The 24,586-nt window shown below is 38.3% G+C and overlaps 2 protein-coding genes across 16 annotated transcripts in view; one reads left to right on the top strand and one right to left on the bottom strand.

The window, feature by feature from the left end:
- Nucleotides 1-20,996, top strand: part of AMPD3 (adenosine monophosphate deaminase 3) — a 50,052-nt gene extending 29,056 nt beyond the window's left edge. For 2 of the 10 annotated variants that reach the window (XM_035550014.2, XM_035550006.2), the window contains 2 exons: nt 911-1,008; nt 5,530-5,657. In XM_035550014.2, coding sequence (XP_035405907.1) covers nt 911-1,008; nt 5,530-5,533 — 102 coding nt within the window. In that variant the 3' untranslated portion in view covers nt 5,534-5,657. Of the gene's footprint in view, nt 1-910; nt 5,395-5,529; nt 5,658-20,235 lie in introns of those variants that run through there. The other 8 variants (XM_035550003.2, XM_035550002.2, XM_035550011.2 and 5 more) reach the window with 7 other exon arrangements.
- On the bottom strand, nt 8,038-21,908 carry RNF141 (ring finger protein 141). 6 transcript variants are annotated; one of them, XM_035550019.2, is made up of 7 exons: nt 21,520-21,615; nt 21,085-21,117; nt 19,791-19,980; nt 17,954-18,062; nt 16,709-16,890; nt 13,479-13,586; nt 8,038-10,878 (listed from the first exon to the last, which is right to left on the bottom strand). In XM_035550019.2, exons 3-7 carry the CDS (start codon nt 19,928-19,930, stop codon nt 10,728-10,730), a joined length of 690 nt encoding a protein of 229 aa, XP_035405912.1. In that variant the 5' UTR covers nt 19,931-19,980; nt 21,085-21,117; nt 21,520-21,615; the 3' UTR covers nt 8,038-10,727. The 6 variants fall into 6 exon arrangements, with proteins under 6 accessions (XP_035405912.1, XP_035405909.1, XP_035405910.1 ...); XM_035550016.2 differs by lacking the exons at nt 21,085-21,117; nt 21,520-21,615 and adding an exon at nt 21,785-21,908; XM_035550017.2 differs by lacking the exons at nt 21,085-21,117; nt 21,520-21,615 and adding an exon at nt 21,785-21,883 and having other exon boundaries at nt 19,791-19,983.
- Nucleotides 21,909-24,586: the final 2,678 nt, after the last annotated feature.

Below are 24,586 nucleotides of genomic sequence, written 5' to 3'. Positions count from 1 at the left end.
GCTGAAAAACATCTTTTGTGAATATTAGGGTGAGTAGGAAGTGAGAAGCAAGTAGTCTGAAAATTAAATAGCAGGTCCTTATGTGATGTACTTGGAATACATCCCTATCCTCTTTTACTGAAATATTTGCAAAATATCTATGTAGTCTCACATTTAAAAAGTATCAAAGATGTGTTTTTCCTCATTAGCTTTGTTTTGGAATCTCCCCCAATGTGCAGAGACTACGTACCTGTTTATACTCAGTTCTCCCTCTACTGCCAAAACTTTAATCCTTTAATCCAGTATCCCTCTGCAAGTAATTTTATACATGTCTTGCAATAAGTAATAAACTGCAGTCATTAAGCAAGACTTGTTTTTAGCTAGTAGTGAGTATTACATGAAATGTTCTGTTTCAGACAGGCAGTCACATTACATTAAGTCCCCTTCTTGCTTTAAAATTCTATAAATCCATGGCATGCTCTTTAAGACTTACTTTAGAACATCCTCTCTTTTGTGTCCCTTTCAGACACTCCTTTCAAGGAACAAGTATGTGAAGGGGCTTTGCAAGTATATTCTGTTGTGTCTTCCAATATTCAGAACTACTGATCTTCCTCTTGTGCAAACTTTTAACAAAAGAAACCTAAGCCTCTTTTTTGACTTCTCACTTGAAAGATATAGTAGTGAAGACTGAACACTAGTACAAAGGGTTTTAGCAGGCCAAACTAAATGTGCTGCTGACAGTAAATTATATATATAAATGTTGGCTTTAAAATCTCCAGAAGTGGTTAAGACCCTGATGTAAAGGTCAATGGCCAGCTGGTTAAAGTTGATCCTTCCACTTGTACTGGAATTGTTCAACTATATGTTCAGTTATGCAGTAAATCAAAACAGTTGAACTGATTTCTTCCTTTATGTTTAATCATGTTCACAGGAAAAACAGAAATTCTTAGGGTTGAACTACTGTAAAGAAGGACCTGAGGGAAATGACATTCGAAAGACAAATGTTGCACAGATCCGGATGGCTTTCAGGTATGAGACACTGTGTAATGAACTTAGTTTCCTGTCTGATGCTATGAGAACAGAAGAGATTTCTACTCTGTCAAAGTAGTTACAAACTCAAAGAAACCAGAACATTTCATTCCCAAGCAGGATGAGATGCTAATTAATATTGAATCATCTGTTGTTGATGCTACCAAGACATAACCAAACAGTACAGAGAAAAATAGAGTAGCTATGGAAGGTAAACAGCATTTGCTGCTTTCTTTTACAGCATTATTCTCATTGCAAAAATTTCAGTTTCTACAAACAGTAGGGTTTGTAAGACTGCTGTAAATATTAGATGCAAACTCAGAATTATGTATAATTTGTTTCATACAGTCTTAACTGTAGCTTGCAAAACTGCAGAGATTATAGATAACGCATCTGTAAGATGCATCGTAGGATACTGCAGATGCTGACAGAATACATTCACCTGTTTTTGTCCTGCAAATCTCAGTAGCAATCATGGCATTTACCAATCGGAAGTTTAAACTTCCCTTTTACTCACTAGCAGATTGTACGGTGTGTGTAATTTAGAGGCTACCCTCTCATTCTGGAATGTGTCCTGACACAATTTTTACCTTGATGTTTCACCAGTTAAATTGGAAAACAAGAAAAAACAAAATTTAGTAGAAACATTTAATGATGAATTAATTAATTGTTTCCTGTTGTCATGTAGGCTATCTGTGAAGAACAGCAGATTAATGCTCTTTAATCTAATAGGTAGAAAACACGGTGTCAAAATTGTCACTACTGTACATTGTAATAAGAAGTGTAATTACATTATGGAAACTTTTGTCTTGTAAGTTGAGAACACTTTTTTTATTGCTTTGTAATCAGAATATGTGGGTATGCCAGTTCAAATTACTTGGAAATTTATGCAGATAATTTTGGTTGCATGTAATGAGAAATTTTTTACTTGAACAAAGGAAGTGTTCTTACAAATCAGTGGTAGAAACTCCAGACCTGGGTTCTGATCCTACTTCTGATGTCTTTTTACAAATTTGTGTTAGTTTTTATTTTAGTCAATTACAGAGTTGAATGAGAAGTCAAAACTATTTATACAGAGCTACCGCACTTGAAAGAGGTCATTTCAAATGTAAACTTTTTATTTATGACAGAGTGGTTAGTAAAATATAGCTACTGCAGTATTTATCACTTTGATTCTTTGTTCTATTTGAACATCCTTCTTAAGACAAAGTATTACTTCACTCAGAAAGGAGTACAAGTAATATTAAAAGGTAGTATCTCCATATAGTAGAAATTGCAGGTAGTTTCACACCAAAAAGGATTTCAAGGCTAGGGGCAAACAGAGGATGTAGATGCCTGTAAATTCAATATTACATTACTTCATCTGAAGGCCTGTAGTCCCTAAGCTAAGATCCTCAGCCTACAGTTAGAGACCTGGATATCTAAAACAATAAACTGGGAGGTTAGGCATCTTAAAACAGTAATTCAGAACTAATGCATAAAAAGCAAATAACAAAACTTAGCCAATTAAGCCTTAATAGACCTAGAACCTTGCAAGCTTTTACTGTATCAAATATCTCATGCCACTCAAGTTTCTTGGGCCAGGCCCTTCTCTTGGATACCTACATCCTTCCTTTCAGGAGCTGATCAGGTCTCACTTTCCCTTGTAAATGCAGACAGAAGGTGTGTTGGTGATAATACCTAAACTAAACAACTTAATGGCATAAACATATATATTTATTGAAGAAAGACTCCACAAGCTATAGGATCTGAAAGCAATACCTTCAGAGACAATTTCTTTTTTTTTTTTTTTCCTATGTACCTGCTGTCCTGAATGGTGATTGCAGGAAAATAGCAAAGTGAAGGAAGGAAGAACTCCCCCTCATTGCCTATAACTGTACAGACCCGTAAGAGCCCCTTAAGAGAAATTAACCTGAAAAAAGACTCCTAGGAAGCAGCCTGGAACTAACGCTGCTGCAGGGTGCCCTGGGGAACAGGAACAGACTTCAGGTCATTCAGGGAGCTGCAGTGTTGGCAGGGATAGAAGAGGAATTCTTCATCCAAAATATGGTTGCAGACAGGTGGCAGAAGACTTGTCTTGAGCTCTTCAGCCATTTAGCCTAAGGTCTCAATGTTCCACTAGTGCCATTTTTTTTTTTTATCCCTTGTGCAGCTAGCACTGCGAACTAGTGCTATACTGTTCAACTGTGTAACATGAAATTGTTCTGAGGTCTTAATCAACAATACCTATTGGCCTCACTGTTAGAAATTTCTAGAAGCTCACTTAACAGATGTGGAAGGATGTGGAGCTCTTGGAATGGGTCCAGAGGAGGGCCACTAAGATGATCAGAGGGCTGGAGCACCTCTCCTATGCAGAAAGATTGAGGGAACTGGGCTTGTTTAGCTTGGAGAAGGCTCCAGGGAGACCTCATTGTGGCCTTCCAGTACTTGAAGGGAGCATATAAACAGGAGGGGGAACGCCTGGTTACCTGTGTTGGTAGTGATAGGACAAGGGAGAATGGTTTTAAATAAAGACGGGAGATTTAGGTTAGAAATTAGGAGGAAGTTTTTCACTCAGAGGGTGGTGAGGCACTGGAATGGATTGCCCAGGGAGGTTGTGGATGCCCCATCCCTGGAGGCATTCAAGGCCAGGCTGGATACAGCTCTGGGCGGCCTGCTCTAGTGGCTGGCAACCCTGGCCAGAGAAGAGCGGTTGAAACTAGATGATCTTTAAGGTCCTTTTCAACCCAGGCCATTCTATGATTCTATGATAATGCATTACCAGGATCCAAGAGTGTAATTTTCTTACAATGGTCTGAAAACAGTGGTTACAGCCTTTTTGGTACTTTTTGGTAAAATGCAGAAGTCTTGTCTTCATTAGTACAACACCCTAATAATTTTTATAAACATAACATTGTTTACTTGAGAAAAGCAACTGTATCTACTTTGTATCAGCAACGTGTTTTGTTTGATGAATTTAACTTTTAAGTTTTAAGTATTTTTCATCTCATAATCATTGCTTTACTTGGGCTGCTTCACCTAAGCATTGCTGTTATGGCTTCTTTTGTCATTTAGATTTTTTTTTTTTTTAGTTTTCTTGACATTATACTACTGTATGTTCTAGTACATGTTCTGCTTCCCTGACCTGAGAAACATCTGGTTCTGGTTCTAGCATGGTGGTAGCTTTTCAAAACAAAAAAATAAAAAAAATCAAAAGACAGAACTATTTGAATCTTTCAGTATTCATTGTTAAGAGACAGTAATCTGGATTTTTGACAATAATAACAATAACACACAAATGACCATTACCACAAATTCTCCTTTCAGTGCATTCTTGGGTGCTGCTTTTAAGCGTGAATTGAGCTAATAGTGTTATATTTAGGAAAACAAATGTACATTCTTTCAGGCATCCATTACTATGTCTCTTTTGGTCATCTTTCAATTTGGAAAAGGTTACTGAGTCTCAGGTTACTGATTCTCATGTTCCAGACCTTGAGCGCTTTTTTTTTAAATCGCAGTTTTGTACAAGTGTATTGGCTGTTTCAAATAACCTTGCAATATTAGGATATGTATGTAACAAAGGGCAGATCCAGTGTTGGAGCATTAATGCCATCTGAATTACTGTTGGACACATTTACTCAAATGTGAGACTGGGCAATTGCTGATGTAATTTTTTTCCCAGACAGTGTTGAGATCCAACCTGGTTACACCACTGTTTATTTTACCCAAATAGAAAACAGAAGGGGACTAGAAGAACATCACTGTAGGTGGTGATTTGGTGGGGGGGGAGGAGTGCTTCAGAATGGGAGAATAGCCTATTTTCTCATCATTTCATTGGTGTTAAGATTCAAACGTTATTCAAGACTTCCTTAAATCTGGTAGCTCAGAGCATTTTACACTTTCACACTAAAATGGTTAATTATGGTTATTTGGTATTTAAAACATCCATTTGAACTACTTCTAGTGATGCTCTTCCATTTTTTTTTTTTAGAGAACTTTAGCAGATTTAAGGCACTTACTCTGCTACCGGGTAATGCAAGTCTTTCTTCATACCAGACCTATCTTACCTTCTCATATATGTCACTGCTCTTTACTTGTGGCTAACCTTTCCATTCTAGTTGCCTAGTTAACATTTTGGCCTGAAAAAGGAGGGTAAAGGAAGGGATGTCTGTGAGAACTGCTTTCTCCTTCTGTGCCTGGGTTAAATGATGTTTATCTTTGGTTCTTGTGGAAGCATTAAACATTAATAAATAAATGAAAAAATCTGGATAGGATTTTTGTGTTTGTATGCCTCTCAATAAAATTGTAGCTGCTGAAAATCTCTGCATTTACGTATAACTAAAAAACTGCAATATAATTGTTAGTATTACAGAAGATTAAACCAAAGATGAAGGATTACCACAGCATGAAAACTGAAAAAAAACCACAGCAGAGATAGATACAGAAGATAATAAGCATTATTTAGGAAAGGGAGCAAATGTTTAGCTGACTTAGAGCAACCCAGTGTTAATGAAAACCAATTATGTTGATTCATCCCAACAGATGACCTGGCATTACATCCTGAGGTGAAACTGTATTGCAGGGCTACCCACCCTGTATCTTGTCTCTGTGCTCATCCAAAGTGGAAATGTGGGTAGGGCGTGCTGCAGCTCTTCTGATATTGGAGCCTCATCTTAGTGCTAAAGTATAAGTCAAAATAACTGAATTTGGGAGCTGGAAAGCAGTTCTGACACACCCACAGATGAAACAATTTAAGCACACAGAACAGCCTTATCTGACCAAAAAATAAAAATTAAAAAAAAATCAACCAACAAAACCAAGAAGTTTATAAGTGACAAACTGAAATAAATAGTTAATAGCAACATAAACATTCTGCTGCAGTAAAGATGACTTCTGAGGGAAAGACTTTAACACAAATTACTTTTTTCAGTAGAAAATAAAGATTTTGCAGATGAAAATTAAAATGTGTCTCTCTGTACAAACCTTTTGTTGCTTTTTTTGAATAAGCTGGTGCGCATTAAGCACAAGAGTAGCAAATTGGGAACATACATAACTGAATAACATGTATTTCTCTCCTATACTTCTCAAAACACTAAATACCAACATTAAGCATTATAATATATGTAATAATGTGAAAAACAACACTGCTAATGCATTAATCATTAACTATGGCTAACAAGTACCCTCCCACATGAAAAAATACTTTTTTTTTTTTTTTTTTAAGGTCTATTAAAGTGGGTTGGAGAGACATTAATGTGGATGCATAGACTTTTGTACCAAAACCCTACCTTGTTCTACATACAAGCGAATTCCTGAAAGGGAAGTTTCTGGCTAACTTTAGCTTCATTCATAAAAATACTGTGTGTTTCCAAATATATTAATAACTAATTTGAATCAAAGAAATTTGCTCATTTTGATTATCTGTTGAATAGCATTTTTCACTCCACCAGTCTTAACATGGGGCGCAGTTCCATCCACATTCCCAAAACAGACGTTTTTTTTTTTAAACTTCACACCTATGAAGCTTATGCACAGAGTTCAATATTTTAACCTCAATAGCTAGGTTAGCAAGGTAAGCAATCACCCACCTCCTAATGCATGAATGGACATCTCAGATAATAAAAGTAAAGAACTTGTCAAATCCATTACAGATGTAACATTGATAAGAACAAGGCTAATTTACAGCAAATTGTGTATCTAGTGACAGAACTCTGGGGTTACTGGAGAAGAACACTGTACCATTCAAATTACTTTCAGCTACATGGAGCAATGGGAAAAAAGTCTTTAAGGTATGTTGCTGTACAATAAAAAGGAGGCTTTAGAAGACAAGCGTCTGAAGAGATGACTAGAAAAAAAATCAGTTTTCTAATAATTTTTAAGAAATGCTTATAGGCAGAATTCCAGTCACTACTTACAGCAGGTGAAAGTAAAGCTTCATGGCAACTTATTTTCAAGAGTGGTTTAGCAACAGAAAAACAAAGAACAGAATTCATTACTGTAGTATTAGTCACAATATAATTTCTTCCATTACAGACCATGTGTATTTAGTAGATGCAGAACTAAAGGGTAGATGTCATATCAAGATTTAAGGGCAGACAGGTTAACATACGGTTCCCAATTACATTTAAGGCACCCTGAGGAGGCTGCTGATCCAGGGTTCAGCAAGGCACAGTGTTTTAAACCTACAGCATGGGGATCTCACAGTTTGCTTTGTGATTCCAGAACTAGGACGAATAGGGATTAGAAAACCTTTATAATTCTACACAGAATTCTCTTTAAAAGGAAAGATATACAAGCTAAATATGCCATTTACCACTAAAAAAATAAACATGTATGTCACATTGATTTGATGCCTAATCTTTAAACATACTAAATATAAACATTTTTTTAATTTTTCACCTACCTCTTGGTGTCTCTACCTCTTGGTGTCTCTGTCAACTGTATGTTTTGCAATTGTTAATTTCCTGACCTGTTAATGAATTCCTCTCTCATTTCTCACTTGGCTTCCAAAGATCCAAACAGATAAAGCAAGCAGCTAGACAGAAGAAACACATCTATTATAGATTTAATTTCTGTTTGACCCCGCCCCCCCCCCCCCAAAAAAAAAAAAAAAAACACAAATAAAACCCAAACAGGTGAAATCAGAGAAGAAAGGATTTTCCCACCTTACCATTCTTAAACTTTAAATTATTATCAAAAACACAATGGACTAACTTGCATACAAAATAAATCACAATTCCTTGAAAAAAATAAATAAATCTCTCCCCCCCCCAAAAAAACTGCTTGATACTGTCCTTTTGAGAAGTGGAGGTTTGTTTGTTTCCACCACTGCAGAATGTTCCAATTTATTTGTTTTGAGAAAAAGGAAGAAACAGTGAGTTCTTCTGCAGAGATGCATTTAAGCTACCTTGCTAATATCACGCTTTAACATTTGAGAAACCTCTGACTCATTATGACATTTAACCATACCATCTGCATGATAGAATTGAATACAGATTAAAATTCAGTTTCCAGACTTTTGTGGTATTAAAGCTAAGAGATTCTTCAAGCTTGTTATTTCTTCCAAAGTAACTTTATTGCACAATTCATACACAAATTTTAATATATTGGAATGTACTTAGCTATTAATACAATCTATAATACTTAAATTATATTTTCACTTTAAATCTGTAAGAAATCTTCACTTTAGCACAAGAAGATTCAGTTCTAATGCCCTCCACCTATAGTTATTCATATTAATTCACATTTTAAGGTCTAGCTTCTGGAACACACTGCCATGTCCCTGCCAGCGTGATTTCTTTTCCAAAATTGGTTGCTAAATATATTTCAGAATAGGAAATACCAACTGTAACCAAATTACTAATTTTTCGGTGTTAATATACCTGTTATCCCGTATAACATACAGTACATGTATTTTACAAGGCCACACATTACAGTACCTACATCAGAGCAGTGTGAATTATAAGCAACTTAATTAAAAAAGCTGTACAGAATACAAAGTTTACTTTTCACTATTTAATTAATTTTTGCATAATTTTCTATTTTTATATTGTATTTGCAAGTGTCATTATGCTACAATTAACAATCTGTTTGCATTCATTACAAAATTATATTTTATGAAGTTCATGTAAGGTCTCAGCATAAAGTTAACTTATAAAATCTCAGTTTAGAAGTATAATTGTCAAAATACTTGAAAAATGAAGTTAGCTTGAAGCAGATTTAGAGGCTTTTTCTGTTCCAGTGACTGGGGTTTTTTTAAAAAACAGTTTTTAAAATTCAAATGTGACTTTAAAGTTCTTAATATGGAGTAATGCAAGCTCAAAAAGCAAAATGAAACCAAACTGGCATATGATTAGGACCATCTGAGAATATTTTAGTGGAAAATCCCTGACTATTACAATTTTCAGCCCAAATAACTGCCCTTATGTAACTAAACAGTCCATATATATTCTGAAGAATACCTCATTGATATCAAAGGATTAACAAAAGGAAAAAAATAGTTCTAAAATGGTTCTAAAAATAGTTCATAAATGGATTTTTGAATAGTTAAATAGAGATTTATACATTAAGCCATATTGGCTTTTAGATGATACGCACAACAGGAGTATGTTGCTTATCTGTCTAAATGTCTATGATAAATTTGACAACTGTGCCACAAACCAAGCTTAAATGGGTGCCCTATGATGTGCATATTCCTTAGCAAATAGAAGTATAACAGAGGAATTCCCCAAATTTGGTCATTGACATAATTCAATTATTTTTAGCCAATTAAGAAAAATAACCCAAATGTGTTTATCGGTGTGTGTACACACCTTGTAGTTGAGAACTACTCTCTGATAAAAGGCCTTAGTCTTATGGCATCATCAAATTTGAACAAGTATGGCAATTAAAAATACAGTCTTACAATAAGCAAGATATATGCTGATATTCCCTTAAATGATACAGTGGAGTATTTCTCAACAGCCTCAAGTTGAAAGAGGAGTCTTTGTTAATATCAAAAATAAATATATTCATTAATTCAGTCTTCACAACAGCAGTCGGTTGCCACAATATTATTTAAGCCAAAGAGGCTTAAGATGTGGTTTCCTGAATACTAATGATGACAATTTGTTTTAGACTGTATCAACTCAGCTCTTTAAAGATTTAGCTCTGCTAGACAGAAATACACTGCTGAACTCCAGTTCCCTTTTCCCACATTGTCACATGCATATCTCACTGCAAACATAACTATTATCAAACTAGAAGATTCTCTCTGCTACATAAAAGCATATTGCACTTGTAGATAGAAAGCACAGCACCTTACTTACTTAGATTATCACCTTGTAATCCTTAGTATACCTAGTTTTATCACTTGGAAAACTTAGGAGAAGCAAATAAAACCACAGCATCAGACTAAACTACACCTTAACTGCTAATTCAAATAAAGTCATTCCTTTCAGATATGCCTGTTTAAAAATAATTGTGGGTGTTCTTGATGAAAAAAATATAGAAAGGAAGTGATTTACTTTTTTAGGATTGTGTGTTAAACTTTTATGTTTTCAAGCTAATGAGGCTATGCTAAATAACCAATTAAAAATAAATAAGAGATTATCTAGTTAGAAGAATAACGGTAAATGCACAAGTACACTTACCTGGATGTCTAACACCCTCCAAAACAGATTTAAAATAATTAATACTAAAACTTGTAGCAGAACAGATAGAAATCGGTATCTGTTAACTCTAAAAACAAGCAAGACTGGCTACTGAAGAATAGGCAATGTAACATATTCAAGTTTCAGCAGTAAAATTTAAAATCAGTAATCACTAGTCCTAACTCATCTTTATTTGTATTTGTCATGAATCTAAAAGGGGCTGTTTTTAAGGAAAATAACTTTGAGGTCAATCCATCTAACACGGTGCATCTTCAGTAACAGTACACTGTGATGTTCAAACAGCAGTTAGCAGTTGTAGCTGTGTTGTTACAAACAGCTTCATCTAGTAGTCAAATTATTAATTAATATCAAAAGCTACTGTTAAAATAACTGTTGTTAATGATTAAAGAGTTCACTGAAAGTACAGATTAATAATTAAGACTGCAAACACATACACTGGCTCATATATGCTGTGTTTTAAAAGAACAACATAGATTCAGAGCAGCCGAGAATTAAAAGACTGGAAGAACGGCAACAAGAGGTAAAACCAGATGTTCGTGAAAACAAAAGCTTCAAGTGCTTCTACTACTGTCAGCTTATTGGCCAGTGTCAGGGTCTGTGAGGCTGGCCTGCCTCATCTACCATGTTAAGGATGTAAGTAGCGATATCATCTTCTGTAGGTGCATCTGAAACCACCCAAGAATCGCTTGCCCCAGTCACTTGGCGACGACAGACAGGACAGCTCCTGTGACGATCACTCCTGTCAGAAATCCAGAGAAATGACTATTTTTCATTTATAATCTTTTTTCTGGCCCCCAAAACAAACAAACCAATGAACAACAACAAAAAAAGCCAACCCAGTGAGAACTTAAAGAATCATCAGGTTAATGGGATGAGACCTCCAGTATCTTTTTTTGTTTCAGAAGTTTTTCCTTACAAGAAAGATTTGCCAACAGGTCTGAATGCGGCTTATCTCTGAATGAGTGATAAATTTGGAGTCATGTTCTGAGTTTGCTCAGGCAAAACAGAATACATCTAGACACCTTCCAGAAAGTTTAAACGGTCTAAATTAACTCTTCCTATGTTTAGAGATACAGCTGAGGTACTTCAAAAACCAGTCTCCATAAGCTTCCTCTGTAAAGAGAAAAAGGAATCCTTTTCCTGGATCAATCAGCCCACTAAAGTTTAGAATTGGCCCCTCAGAGTCCCTTTCCACCCACTTAGGTGTCTGAAGCAATTATGCTTCTAAGCTGTGAGTCTCTGTTACGTGCCTAGGTTAAGAAGAGATGAACTTTAGAAACTGCATACTAGAAAAGAGTAGTGTAACTGGAACTTAGTTCAGCTGATGCATCAGCCACAGTAGAATATAATCCATTCTCCACCAAGATAGCTAAAATAAGCCCTGTAATGCTGATGTTAAAATATTTTCCTAGAAAAGATAGATGACTGACTATACTCAGAGATCCACAGACTTTTACTATGTTTTTTCTTGAGCAAGTATTACAAAGGTAACTTCCTTGATAAGCCATTGAAAAAGACACAAAACAAGTCATATGCATTATGACTTAAAATATAAAATCATGTGGATTAACTAGTCAGGAGTCTCCAAGAATATCCGTATCACCTAATGCTAGACTGCCAGAACACTGCCTAATCCCTGTAGGTCTTCTGTGTGGCCAGTGGAGAGAGCTACTCTCCTACAGAAAGCAATTTCTCTGTTTTCCAACAACTGATGTATCAGACAAATGCAGAAGCTGAAAAGCTGTTCAGTTTAGTATGAGGCTGAACATGTAAGGTACGTTATAGAAACATTTCAAGGCATTGCTATTAAGAATAAATTGTTTCCTAGAAAAACTGATACATTTAGTACAATCACACAATGACAGAATGGTTTGTGTTGGAAAGGACCTTAAAGGTCATCTGTTTCCAACCCTCCTCCCATGGGCAGGGATGCCACCCACTAGATCAGGTTGCCCAGGACCCCATCCAACCTGGCCTTGAATACCTCCAGGGATGGGGCATCCACAGCTTCTCTGGGCAACCTGTTCCAGGACCTCATCATCATGAGTAAAGAATTTCATCCTAAAATCTAAACTAAATCTCCCCTCCTTTAGTTTAAAATCATTCCCCCTTGTCCTATCACTATCTGCCAGTGTAAAAAGTCACTCTCCATCTTTCTTATAAGCCCCCTTAAAGTACTGAAAGGCAGCAATGGGGTGTCCCTGGAGCCTTCTCTTCTCCAGGCTGAACATACCCAGCTGCCTCAGCCTTTCTTTATAGGAGAGGTGCTCCCGCCCTCTGATCATCTTAGCAGTCCTCCTCTGAACCTGCTCTGTCAGGTCCACATCTTTCTTGTGCTGCAGGACCAGACCTGGATGCAGTACTCCAGCTGGGGCCTCAGGAAGGCTGAGCAGAGGGGGACAATCTCCTCCCTGTACCTGCTGGCCACTCCTCTGTTGATGCAGCCCAGGATACAGTTGGCCTTCTGAGCTGCAAGCGTGCACTGTTGGTGCATGTCAAGGTTTTTGTCCACGAGCACCCCCAAGTCCTTTTCCGCAGGTCTGCTGTCAATGAGTTCTTCACACAGTCTGTGCTCACATTTGGGACTGCCCTGACCCAGGTGCAGCACCTTGCACTTAGACTTGCTGAACCTCATTAGGTTCTCATGAGCCCACTTATCTAGCTTGTCCAGGTCCCTTTGGATGACTTCCCTTCATTCTGATTTTACCAACTGCACCACTCAGCTTGGTGTTATTTACAAACTTGCTGAGGGTACACACGATCCCTCTGTCTGTGTCATTAATAAAGGTACCAAACAGCACCACTCCTAAGACGGACCCCTGAGGGACACGACTTGTCACTGGCCTCCACCTGGGCATAAAGCTGTTGACTGCATCTTTCTGGCTGTGGCCATCCAGTCAATCCCTTATCCACCGAATAATCACTATTCAAATCCTTATCTCTCCAGTTCAGAGATAAGGATGTCATGTGGGAAAAAAATAATTAGTAAATTGTATATTTGTTTCAAAGGAAAGCACAACACACAGACAAAAATTCCTTTAATAGCTATTCCGCAGATGGTTGGGCCATAAGATGGTCCAACTTACGTTCATATCTGCATACTCTTGCAAGCTACTGTTTTTTTCTTCAAAAAGCAGCTTTTTATGAGATTTGTGGACCATAATGTACCAGCATCAGCATATGCCCTATTTTTCTCTAGTTTTCAAACAAGATTACAATGTTTTGTAATTAAACATTAAATTCTAAGCAACTAACTAAGGACTCTGTCAGACCAAACTGAAACAAGTCAGATAAGCAGTGCATACTATAAAATAATGAATAACCTTTAATATCTATTACCATTTGTCAATGCACTTCTGGCAGAAACTGTGAGCACATGGCAAGATCAAATCAGCACGTCCATCCATGCAGATGCAACATTCGTCTTCATCTGTCAGTTGTTTAACCCTGCAGAAGAGAAGGCAGTATTTTCTCCCAGATGACAAACAAGTTTCATATTTATGCCCTAGTAAAAACACTAGTTGCAACATTTTTCATAAAAATTACTAATGGACAGAACAGAACACCTGTACTTATCTGCGATGAAGACGTAGTCTTGTGGATGAAGTAGTTACATCATCCCATTCTATGTTAGCTGACACAACCTCAAGCTACCAACAAATAGCAACCAAACTAGACTAAGTTAGAAAACACATTTATTTTTTTCTGTCATGTTGTACTTTTGGTGTTGCAAAGGGTTATGCAAATCCTTTTTCGTATCAACAAGGGAAATGTAAATTGTAACTGTTACATATCACAGGACTGGGCCAATGAACAGAAACACTGTTTACATTAAAGGCAGGAGAAGAATCTGCCTTCCTTTCACAGACTGTCAGGCTGAAATATTTCAGAATGAACTTGGTCAAATTTCTGTGTTCTGGCTTAACCCTAGGAAATGTGACAAAAGCACGCATGTTAAGAGGATTCACTACTGGAGTGCATGTTCACTAATTTCACATGCCATCAAAATGCCAAAAGCTAAACAGCTCATAAGATTGAAAAGCATTGTTTTCACTTGCAATACACTCCTCATTATTGTTCCTTCAAATTAAGATTTCCTCCCAAGTTGGTTGTTACCCCAGGTTTTCCAGTTAAGCTTCCAGGTATTTCTGAGTGTGAGGGGAGTTCAAAACTGAGATTGCTCACTGGGACAGATGCTTTCATTTTATCCATCTTCATTTTTTTCAAATAACAGGTATCTGTATCTCAAGTTCATAACAGCAGCATCTCAAATATTTGCATCACCAAGATTTCTCAAGCATGAGAAGGTACAGAGAATCCTCAACTTTCACTGATCCAACTAGATATGACCCAACTAGTCAAGGCTCATATGCAAAACAGCTAGTTAAGTGTCCTGGAATTTTTAGGTTTTACAAAAAACCTGATTTGGGAATCCCTTCTCTGACTTGAGGCACGGAGGCAGCACTATAGAAAACATAGCATTTCAGGAAAGACAGTCCACCTCAAGGACTATTGACCAAACTGCTTTAGATTAGGTGTCCTTGGAGATGCTCAAATACAGAGTAATTTCATTAACTGTATGGATTAGCCAGCTAATGAACAGTAACTAACATACTTTTGTCTTATTCTTCAGTAGGTTCTTGGATCTTCCTTTTCAATTTGCTTTTTGAGAAATTACTTTAGAATGCCAGGAGATTTTTTGTATAACTGCAGATGCTGATTCATGTACATCGAAAAGCACAGTTTCAAAAAAATACATATATATGATCTTTTGATTCCCCACTGTATTCTTTGGACTTGCTCCCTTTCATTTCCCTCCCCCACGCAGCTCTGAATGCTACCCTTTGATAATACTTCAGTCTTTGAAACTTGCTGGTATATATACACAAGCACTTAAAACAAAACTGGTGCCCTATTTACAATGTTTCTGGAATCTAAGACTTAGCTATAGGACTAAGTTACTGAAGAAATGGCAAAATATAAGAACGATAAACTAAGGAAATGTGTTTCTCTTCACTATCAGAAGGCATAAAGCAGTTATGGATATTTTGGAATGCTCTGAATAGGAGCTGTATGTTTCAGAGAAAGAGGGTATCATTCCCAGTGTAAGAAGTTAAGATAAGAAGAAGAATGAAACAGATAATATTTGCTATTTTTGGACAGTGACAGACAGCTCTTGTAGAGCTGAACAACGTCTAAAGGTGACCAGAGTTTAGGCAAGTTGGAGGATACCATGGAAAACCAATTTCCTAGGTGCAAAATACTTCAAGGTGCTTCAGGCTGTATTCTTCTGAATGACTTGAACAGCTTGGATAAGATACAATTGGAAAATGCCAGCTCAATAAATTACAGCATATTACCCCATCATATTAGAGAAGTATGTTCATTTTTTTTTGTTATTTGTCAGTAATACTACCTTAAGCAAAGAAGTTTACACACACAGAAATAGGATGTTCATCTTCCCCATCTCAAAGCCTGAAAATGAAACTAATCTAGGAAACCATATATCTATTCACTGACTTTAGTAATACTTGTTTTCCACAACCAACTGGTTTGAGGTTGTGGTAGTTTGTTTAATTAAAAGGCCATTTCTAGATATACATTCATCTTTGAGAAAGAGCAGGAAAATATGCTTCCTTAAATGTGCGCCAAATTTGCTACCTGATACTAGCATTTTAATAACTCAGAACAGCTAATAATTGAAGATTATTTGTTTCCAAATATGAGGAACAGGAACATGAACAAAAAGAGCACATTCTGCAGTCCACTGGCTTACAAAAAAAAAAAAAAAAGTGTGCTCTATTTAATGACAACATTGTTTACCCTTTTCTCAATCTAACAGCTGGAATATGACACTAAGAAGAGTTAACAAGGTCAGCAACTACCTTACTTAAGACTAAGTTAGAACACTGAACTGATTCAGAAAGCTGGAAGTAAGGCATTATCACTACCAACATTTCTACATAGGGAAAGGGTGAGCACCTTCTTGCTGTTACATTCAATTTGAACTGAAGTTATTGCAGGTGTTGACCTCAGTCTTTTGCTTTTCCTCTAGTTAACAAAGCAGGATGTCAACATGTGTGAGACAGTTCACATTTTTCCAGTCTTACATGTTAAATTACTACCACAATTGATGAGTTTCTAGTGGCAACAGATGGGAACTTTCACATGCCAAATTGTAGAAGAGGAAGAGAAAGTTTAAGTGGAACAATAACAAAATCTGTTTAAACAAACACTGTCAAAATCCCTAGATTTGTAGCTGCAGCTGATTCCATTTCCTCCTGTTTCCTTATTCAGGAGATACAACATATACAATGTTTATATTAAAACTGACCACTAAAATGATTGTCCTGAAAGCTAAGGTATAGTAGTGCCAAAAGAATTTTAACCAAGTTCACTGCAGCTCTCTTGGTACAAGAGATGTGCTATTAATGCTCGCAATGATAAAGTCTGCATCTTCTAAGCACGTGCAGTTTTGATCATTATGTGTTTGCAGTTCAGGTTTTACACACAACTTCCAAAATATTTACGTTTTAACTGTGGTCAGAAGCTTAAGTATATGAAAATACCTTCCCATCCATAAGCTGGCCTGGCACGATGACACATACATCAAACTCTCTGCAGTTTCTTCAGAAGTACTGCCCTGTGCAAGAACTCCTGCTGCTTGACTGGTAATATCTTTATAAAGCTGAACAAACTGATACAAGTTCAAGATTCTTGAAGCTTCCACGATGCCACTTGCTTTATTTACCTTAAGAAATAAGAATTGTTAAATACAGTTTTATATCAGATTTTTACTGTACATTTATCAAAATTCTTTTTATGAATTGCAACTCTCATGACAGTAGCCACTTTCCCAACTGTCCATCACAGTGTTAGCAAATTGCAGTCCACTTCAGTAAGAGTTAAGATCTGAAAATACAGCTCTTCTCTGTTTTCTCTTGAAGAACAGTTAGGACTACGTTTCTGGGGCAAGACAATTATCATCGTTGCTCAGAAGGATTCAGTTTTAAGCAAGCAGGGACATAACGCCTAAAAAATGGGTTAACCTTAAAACAGGGAAAAGAATAATCAGTCATTTCACATTTGAGCTGAAAATAGCCTGCAATGATAGTGGCCTTAATGAAAACTAACAGCAACCAAAAAATTACAAACTGTTCATTTCAAACAAAGTTTGAACGTTCACTTGGCTTGAACTGCACATTAAGATTGCTTAGTGGCTTCAGAACCATCTATGTATGTTATCTTGATAGGATTCACAGAGGAAAAATCTCCTTATAAGTAAGAGCAACCTTAGTAAGTTTTGTCATGGTCTTCAAAGAAATAGTTAAATATTTAACATTTAGATTGGTTTTATAAGGAGTCAGGATATATACAGTTATGCTAGCTCAACTATAATGCTCTGAATTGCTGGCTTACTTCATCTATTAAGGAACTATATGGTTCCCAGTTTGTTGTACTCTTTGATATCCACGAATCATAGAATGGTTTGGGTTGAAAAGGAACTTTAAAGATCATTTAGTCCATAATCACTTGAGTCATCTCAAAAGTCAAATATGAATTTGTAATTAATGGGCTGTAAGTGCACCATTAGAAGATACCATTCCTTTAAACTTAGTCGTGAAAGTGTTTTTGTTAACCTGCTTTTTGCAGAAATCTAGACTTTTGATTTATCTCAAATAATATCCATGAATACATCCACCTGTACCAAAATCAAAAATCTAGCAGGTGTTGGATTTTACCAATGAAAGTGACAGTCCTCAAACATCTACACACAAAAACCCCTGCCAAATTAAATTTTTCAGCAATCTTACTTTAGTACAGATTATCCGAACAACCACCTTCCAGAACGCAGAAGAATCAGAACCAGGCTGCACTTCAAATAACAGATGTTTGTCTTGCCCAGAAGCCAATTTTGCAATACTGAAATAAAGAAACATCAATCTAATGTTATGTGCTAGATATGCAAAGATCAGTAACCTCAGTTACTATGTCATCATTTATTGTTTACCTACATGCTTTTTATCCTAGAGTAGTGACCTTCTTTGCATGTCATTCAATATAAAATACAGTCCATTTCATTTTAAATTGAACAGTAAACCTCACAAAACGTAAGCATCCTTTACAGACATTTTAATTCAAATATACTTTCACTGATTATTACAGTAGTCATACAATCCTGTTATGCTATCTAGAAAGTTTATTTCCTTACCATGTATATATATATATATAAAAGGAAAGCAAGTACCATTACATGCAGAAAAGGTGTATTTTGTTAGCATATATTAACGAAGCAGTAAGCTTCAGGTGGCCCTGAGATGATTTATTATTTTTTTTAATGAAATACAGACACAATGGTCTTTCCACAAGAATGAGAACAAACTAAATTTACAGGCTAAAGTAAATGCTGTAAAGAACTAAAAAAAATTGAACAAGAATGATATTTTGGAATTAATTATACTGAAATATACTTAGATTCTCAGGTGAAACATAAGGTAACATTCTTCAAAATCCATCTACCCCAAATGTAGCTGTCTGTTCTTGACGATGCAATAGACATTCATAAAAGCATGACATTGTACAAGATATTTTTTAAACTGAATACAACTTTGCATTATAGTTAAACAGCAAACGCTACTGAAACCCAAACACTAAAAAAACTCTTTTCAGCAAAACCCCTTTTCCACCTCAGCCCATTTTATACCATAAATACTGACTGAAAACAACAACTCTGCTTTTTTTCTTTTCTTTTTACTGTCAATATATCAAACAAAATGCATGCTATGAAAAAATCTTACTTATGCAGCCTTTTGTTTGGGATTATCTTGGTCACTGGTTTCAAATAGTAAAGCGCATCTCATTTTTTAATGAGGAACAGCACTGCATGTCCAGAGACATAGAATCATAGAATATCACGCATTGGAAGGGACCCATAAGGATCATCAAGTCCAACTCCCGGCACCACACAGGTCTACCCAAAATTTTAGACGATGTGATTAAGTGCACAATCCAAACGCTTCTTGAACTCCGACAGGCTTGGTGCAGTGACTACTTCCCTGGGGAGCCTGTTCCAGTATGTGACCACCCTCTCGGTGAAGAACCTCTTCCTGATGTCTAGTCTAAACCTCCCCTGCCTCAGCTTGATACCATTTCCGCGGTCCTATCACTGGTGACTGAAGAGAATAGATCAGCACCTTCCCCTCCACTCCCTCTCGTGAGGAAATGGTCACAAATATCTGTCTCAGGTACTACCTTCCCTGGGTTGCTCCACTGTTTCTTTATAGAGCTCATATTGCTACTTCCTATCAAATGTCATGGGCAGAGAGGACACAGCATGGCATCTTTAGGTGGTTGGTGGAGGACAGAAGAGCAAGGGTGACAGGTAACACAAAAAGACGGAGCTAAATGTCTACCTCTTGTGAGCTTCTAAGAGAAGCAACACTGGCAGAAAGAAGAGTATTGGAGAAAAGTCACTTTAAGGAGGAGAAATGGCCTTGTTTTTTAAGTGCATTACAACCATTACAGCTTTAAGATCCAAAGGAAACATTTGAAAACCAGATAGCTAGTCCTGGCTTAGCCAGCCCAGAAGAATATATTGCATACAAGTTCTCCGTAAAACATGAAAAAAGAAGGAAACAAAATAAGGCTTACACATCATTAAGTTCAGCTACTCTTCCCAGAAATTCTTCATACGTTAGGAAACCACTTTCTTGAACCAAAGAGGCATGCTTTGCTACTTTTTCTGGCAACTTGTTCATTACAGTTTGTGTCTGGCTTGAAATTTGACCCATAGTGAAGTTCTTCACCTCAAATCAAGAGTTCTCATTCACTGGTAAAGCATCTGCTAAAAAGATTTTAAAGAGTTACATTCGTGTGTTCTATGAATGGCTGCTCCCTTTCTTTCTTTTAGTCTAAGAGTTTAGCTGCTTGCTAACCAGTCTAATTATTCTACAACAATGCAACTTGAACAATAGTCGAATCAGAAACAAAAAAGAACACTTGCAAAAGACTGGAATGTAGCTTTAACAGCTCATGAATAATAAATTATTTTGCTTATAGCATTACTCATATTAAATAGAGATTGCTTTGCATGCAGATTTTTCAGCAACTCCAACGCACACATATAAATGCATCCAATGGAATGGAAAACAAAACCTCAAGATTATGATGACAACCTGTTTTTTCAAAAGAAAAAAGGTCGCATCTGTGAAAGTCAGAACATCTACAATTGAACATATCAATGTATGTCTGCACACAGGCATTACATTAAGAGTTAGTTTTCCTACATCAGACTGACTTTGGCACCTCAGTGAACTCTCACAGCATTCTTAAACTGGTAAGTCAAGGAATCCGAATTACTATAAACCAATTCCGGAATCAGTGAAACTGGCCTAATCTGCATAGAAGACTCAACTTTAGGATGTATCACTGAACTGACTTGCTCAAACCTCTCCAGTATCAACTTATTTCACTTTTCGTCTACACCTGTATCTTATTCCCCAACAATTTTCACAAGGTTCTCCCCTATGCCTTTTGATTGTGAAAGTCTTTATCTATTTACTCCCCTTGTTCACTCTCATCTAACATTGCTTCATGATTTCCCTCTATTTTATTTGTCTTGAATTGCCTTTTTGTTTTAATACAAATTAATTCTGTCTGTACAGTTTGTTGGTTGTAATGTATTAGTTTCACACCTTTAAAAGACTTCTACAGAGGTCTGCAATAGCAAACAAACTGCAGAATAGTATCAACCTTAAATGCTGAATAATGTGGTAGCAGCTGCATTGCAAACCCGTTATGAGAAGCATCACAGAACAGAACTTGACCCCATGTGTATGTAAAGCTGCATTTGTCTACCAAACGCCCCAAAAACATGGCGTACAGCTGCCAAGATCTTGGCACGAGGAAAGTAAAACACGATACCCAGCATAAAGCACGTTCTTACCCCAGTGCTCTATAAGTTACTCCTGCATTTCACCTAAGAAAACAAATTTCTGATTTACTGTTTGACTTGTTATCAGTTTCTGTTCCCAAATGGATGTGTTCCCGCTGAACTCACTTCTCTGCTTGTCTGGGGCTGTTCAGCAGCCGCTCTGAGGAGCACACCCCTAGCTGTCACCTCCCAACAGCACCACCTTCCACCCGTGCAGCACCACCCACCCCGCACCTTCCACCTCAAGGGATCCCTCTAGCTCAAGCAGCGTTCCTGGCAAGCACAACGCCGTGTGGCGCCTGCTGCTCGCCGCACTGGGGTCCAGCAGCACCCCCAGCGCCGAGCAGGCCGCACCAGAGGCGCACCGCGAGCCGCTGCCCCCTCGGACCCGAGCAGCCAGCCAGCGGCGCCCCGGCCCACCCCGGCCCGCCGCCCAGGCCGCAGGACCTGCCCCGAGCGGCCGCTGAACCGCGCCCAACCGCTGGGCTCCGGCCGGGCCAAGCGCCCCGGCCCGCCTGCGTCACGGCCGCGCCGCCCGCCGCTGGGGCGGGGCAGGCTAACACTGCCCCGGGGCAAACGGGCTTCGCCGCCTCGCCCTTCCCTTCCCTTCTTCCCTGCCCTGCCCTGCCCTTCCCGACGGGCGCGGCAGCGGCCCCCCCCCCGGCGCTCCCCGGCCGCAGGCCCCGCGCCCCCACCCCGGCCGCCGGCTTACCGCAGCGGCCCGGCATGGCGCTGGCCGCCGCCGCCCGACCGCACCGGAGCGGGCCCGCTGGCTCCCCGCGGGCCCCGGCGCTGAGCGCAGGCGCGGGGCGGCGGTTCCCGGCGCGCCCCGGTGACGCCGCGCGGTTGCCAGGGCTCGGCGGCGGGCCCCGAGCGACCTGGCGCTGCGGCGGGGCCTCGGGGAGGGGGGGGGGCCGAGGGCAGCCCTGGCTGCCCTTCTGCAAAAAAAAAAACGACCGAGCAAGCACACGGCAAAGCGCCCAACGCCCACGGCCGATTCGCCGCTTAGGAACAGGAATACTAGACCAGCCCCCACGCCACCCGCATCCTGATGCTTCAAGGTTTAATTGTGGAGGTTTTGTTCTCTGTGTGACTTAGAGAGGAGAAAAGGAGTAGCGCTTCCTTTTCCTGCCCGCTTCTGTTCCACGCAGCCAGCCGCACTTCCCACGAGAAAGGCACACCGAGTGCCGGCCGGGACTGTGCTGGCCGGGGAAGCCGGCTGGGTTTCCTGCCGCCCGTCCCCCCTTTTGCTGAAGGTCAGCAAACAGCTGTAACCTCTGGGGGGAAGCCGACGAGGGCTACTGGCAAATGACTGACACAAACCGAGCAAGGTGGAATGAATCGCTCGTGTAAGACACTCGAGCATAACCCCATGTCTGAGACAACAAGGAACAGCGTCATTGTTGAGAATGACTGGTAAAGAAAATAAAAGCAAGACGCTTGAGACTCACAACATGGTGAAAGATTCCTCTTAAACTTGTGGCGCTATCAGTTAAGGGGTTAGGGTTTTTTTGATACGTGGTCTGGAAATTAAATGTTTCCTGTTTGCTTTGTAGTGGTATGTCCAGCGCAGTTCTATTAAAGCATGAGCAAGAAGCTTTTGGACTAATTCCTATGTGACTGAGTACTACTTGTATACAGACAGTATCAAATACAGTACGTGGTGAGTGGTGTTTGCACCTAGCTTTTATTACAGACAGAACAGTGTAGAAGCTTCACCTTAGCCTTCAGAATGTTGGCATAAATTATGTGTAAGCGAAAGCAGGTTCTTTACACTTCTGACTAGGCCCAGGGAGAGGAGATGTACAGCAGCACCATGATGCTGAGTTGGGGCTGTTCCAGGAGGGTTGTAAAGCAGTATGCAGGGGAGCAAATCAAACCCTGTGTGTAGCCAAGCGTCAGCAGGCAGGTTGGAACGAAAGTAGACTTTTTAAGGTACGTGATAAAAAGAGACATTCAAACATTAAGGTGATATCTTAAAAACTCATACAGATTTAAAAATAGTAAAAAATAAACACTTCTGGTCATAAAATCCCTTATTTAGATCTAAAACAGAAGCTACAAACTTCCAGCCTGAGGGAAACTAGAGAACAATTTTTTTAATTTTTTCAGGGGTGTATACAATGATCTGAAAGTTAGTACCTATATACCTGTGGAACAGAGGTAACATTAGTAGAAGACAGAGGATAGATAATTTTCACATACTGGTGAGAAAAAGAAAGAAACAGAATAACTTCTAATCTCTAAAAATTGGAAAAGACAGATCATAAAGGGAAATCATAGTATGTCACAAAAAAAGTCGAAAATTACCTTGTATCCATTAGCAGTGCCTGCATCTTTAAGCCCATTTGCTATTTTGATACCATTATGACAAGTGATGGCTGTGGCTTTTCCTGATGGCATAATTCCTGCTCTCTGTGTTCACATGGCGTAGCATGCTTTCAGTGCACGGCAAGCAGAGGTGTATGGTGTTCCTAAAGTACCTTGCAAGGAGAATAACTACTTAACTGATCGGGAAAAGTCTGTACCTAGTGCTTGCCTGTGTTGCAGATTTTTCTGTTGAAATTCTGTGGATGGACTTCTAAAATGAGCAGTTTCTGGAGCTGTACTGAATCACACTCTCTCTGCAGCAGTGGTGGGCTGCATATCAACACAGCAGCCCTGTCTCTTGGAGCCATGAAATTTCTCCGAGCTATCAAGAAGAAGAAAAAAAAAAAGAGGGAAGGAAAGAAACCAAACAACAACACAGCAATTCCTCTAAGTAGGCTATTAGCATTACCCTGTAACTTGCTATCTAGGGGAACATATAACCACTGGGAAAATATTAAATTTCTGTGAATCAAAAAATGGAAGTTCGTAACTAGGTATTCTAGCTGTAGAAAATACCATGTAGGTGAACAGTTTGCTTGGCATTTTATTTAAGACTTTTTCAAGCTACTTGATCTAAGAAGAAACTTATTTTGCCACAGTAACCTTTCACATATAAATACAGGTTGTTCAAACCATTTGTTAAGAAAATATTTAATGAATTGCTGATTTTTTTATTTTATATCAACTAATTACTTCTGTAACACTATTGTTATATGAGTTCTTTTTCCTGTAAGACAGTTTTCATGAGAATAAATGGTCCAGACAAACCAAAGTTTTTTGTTTGTTTGTTTTTTATGAAGTACTGTAAATGCCCCATAATACCTGAGGTCTTTATTTTGAAAGTTACATTTAAATATCCACAAAGACCTTAAATATAACTGTTGAGATGTTCTTCAAGGTTCTTTTCCCCATCAACTATGTGATATAAAAATCATACAGGTTTTAATAAATAAAACAGTAAATTAGATGATGAAGATACCTAAGAAAGTTACTTGTTGCTCTCTCTCTCTATATATATATGAACACACACAAATATATATATATATATGAACACATCAACATCCTTGTATCCTCTTCTTGGGTATTTGAATGAAAGTGGGCTGATATATTGATATTTTTTTTTATTTTTTATTTCTAAATGGAT

The sequence above is a fragment of the Cygnus atratus genome, chromosome 5 (assembly GCF_013377495.2).
Source record: "Cygnus atratus isolate AKBS03 ecotype Queensland, Australia chromosome 5, CAtr_DNAZoo_HiC_assembly, whole genome shotgun sequence".
NCBI lineage: Eukaryota > Metazoa > Chordata > Aves > Anseriformes > Anatidae > Cygnus > Cygnus atratus.
This window is presented reverse-complemented; position numbering and strand designations above follow the sequence as displayed.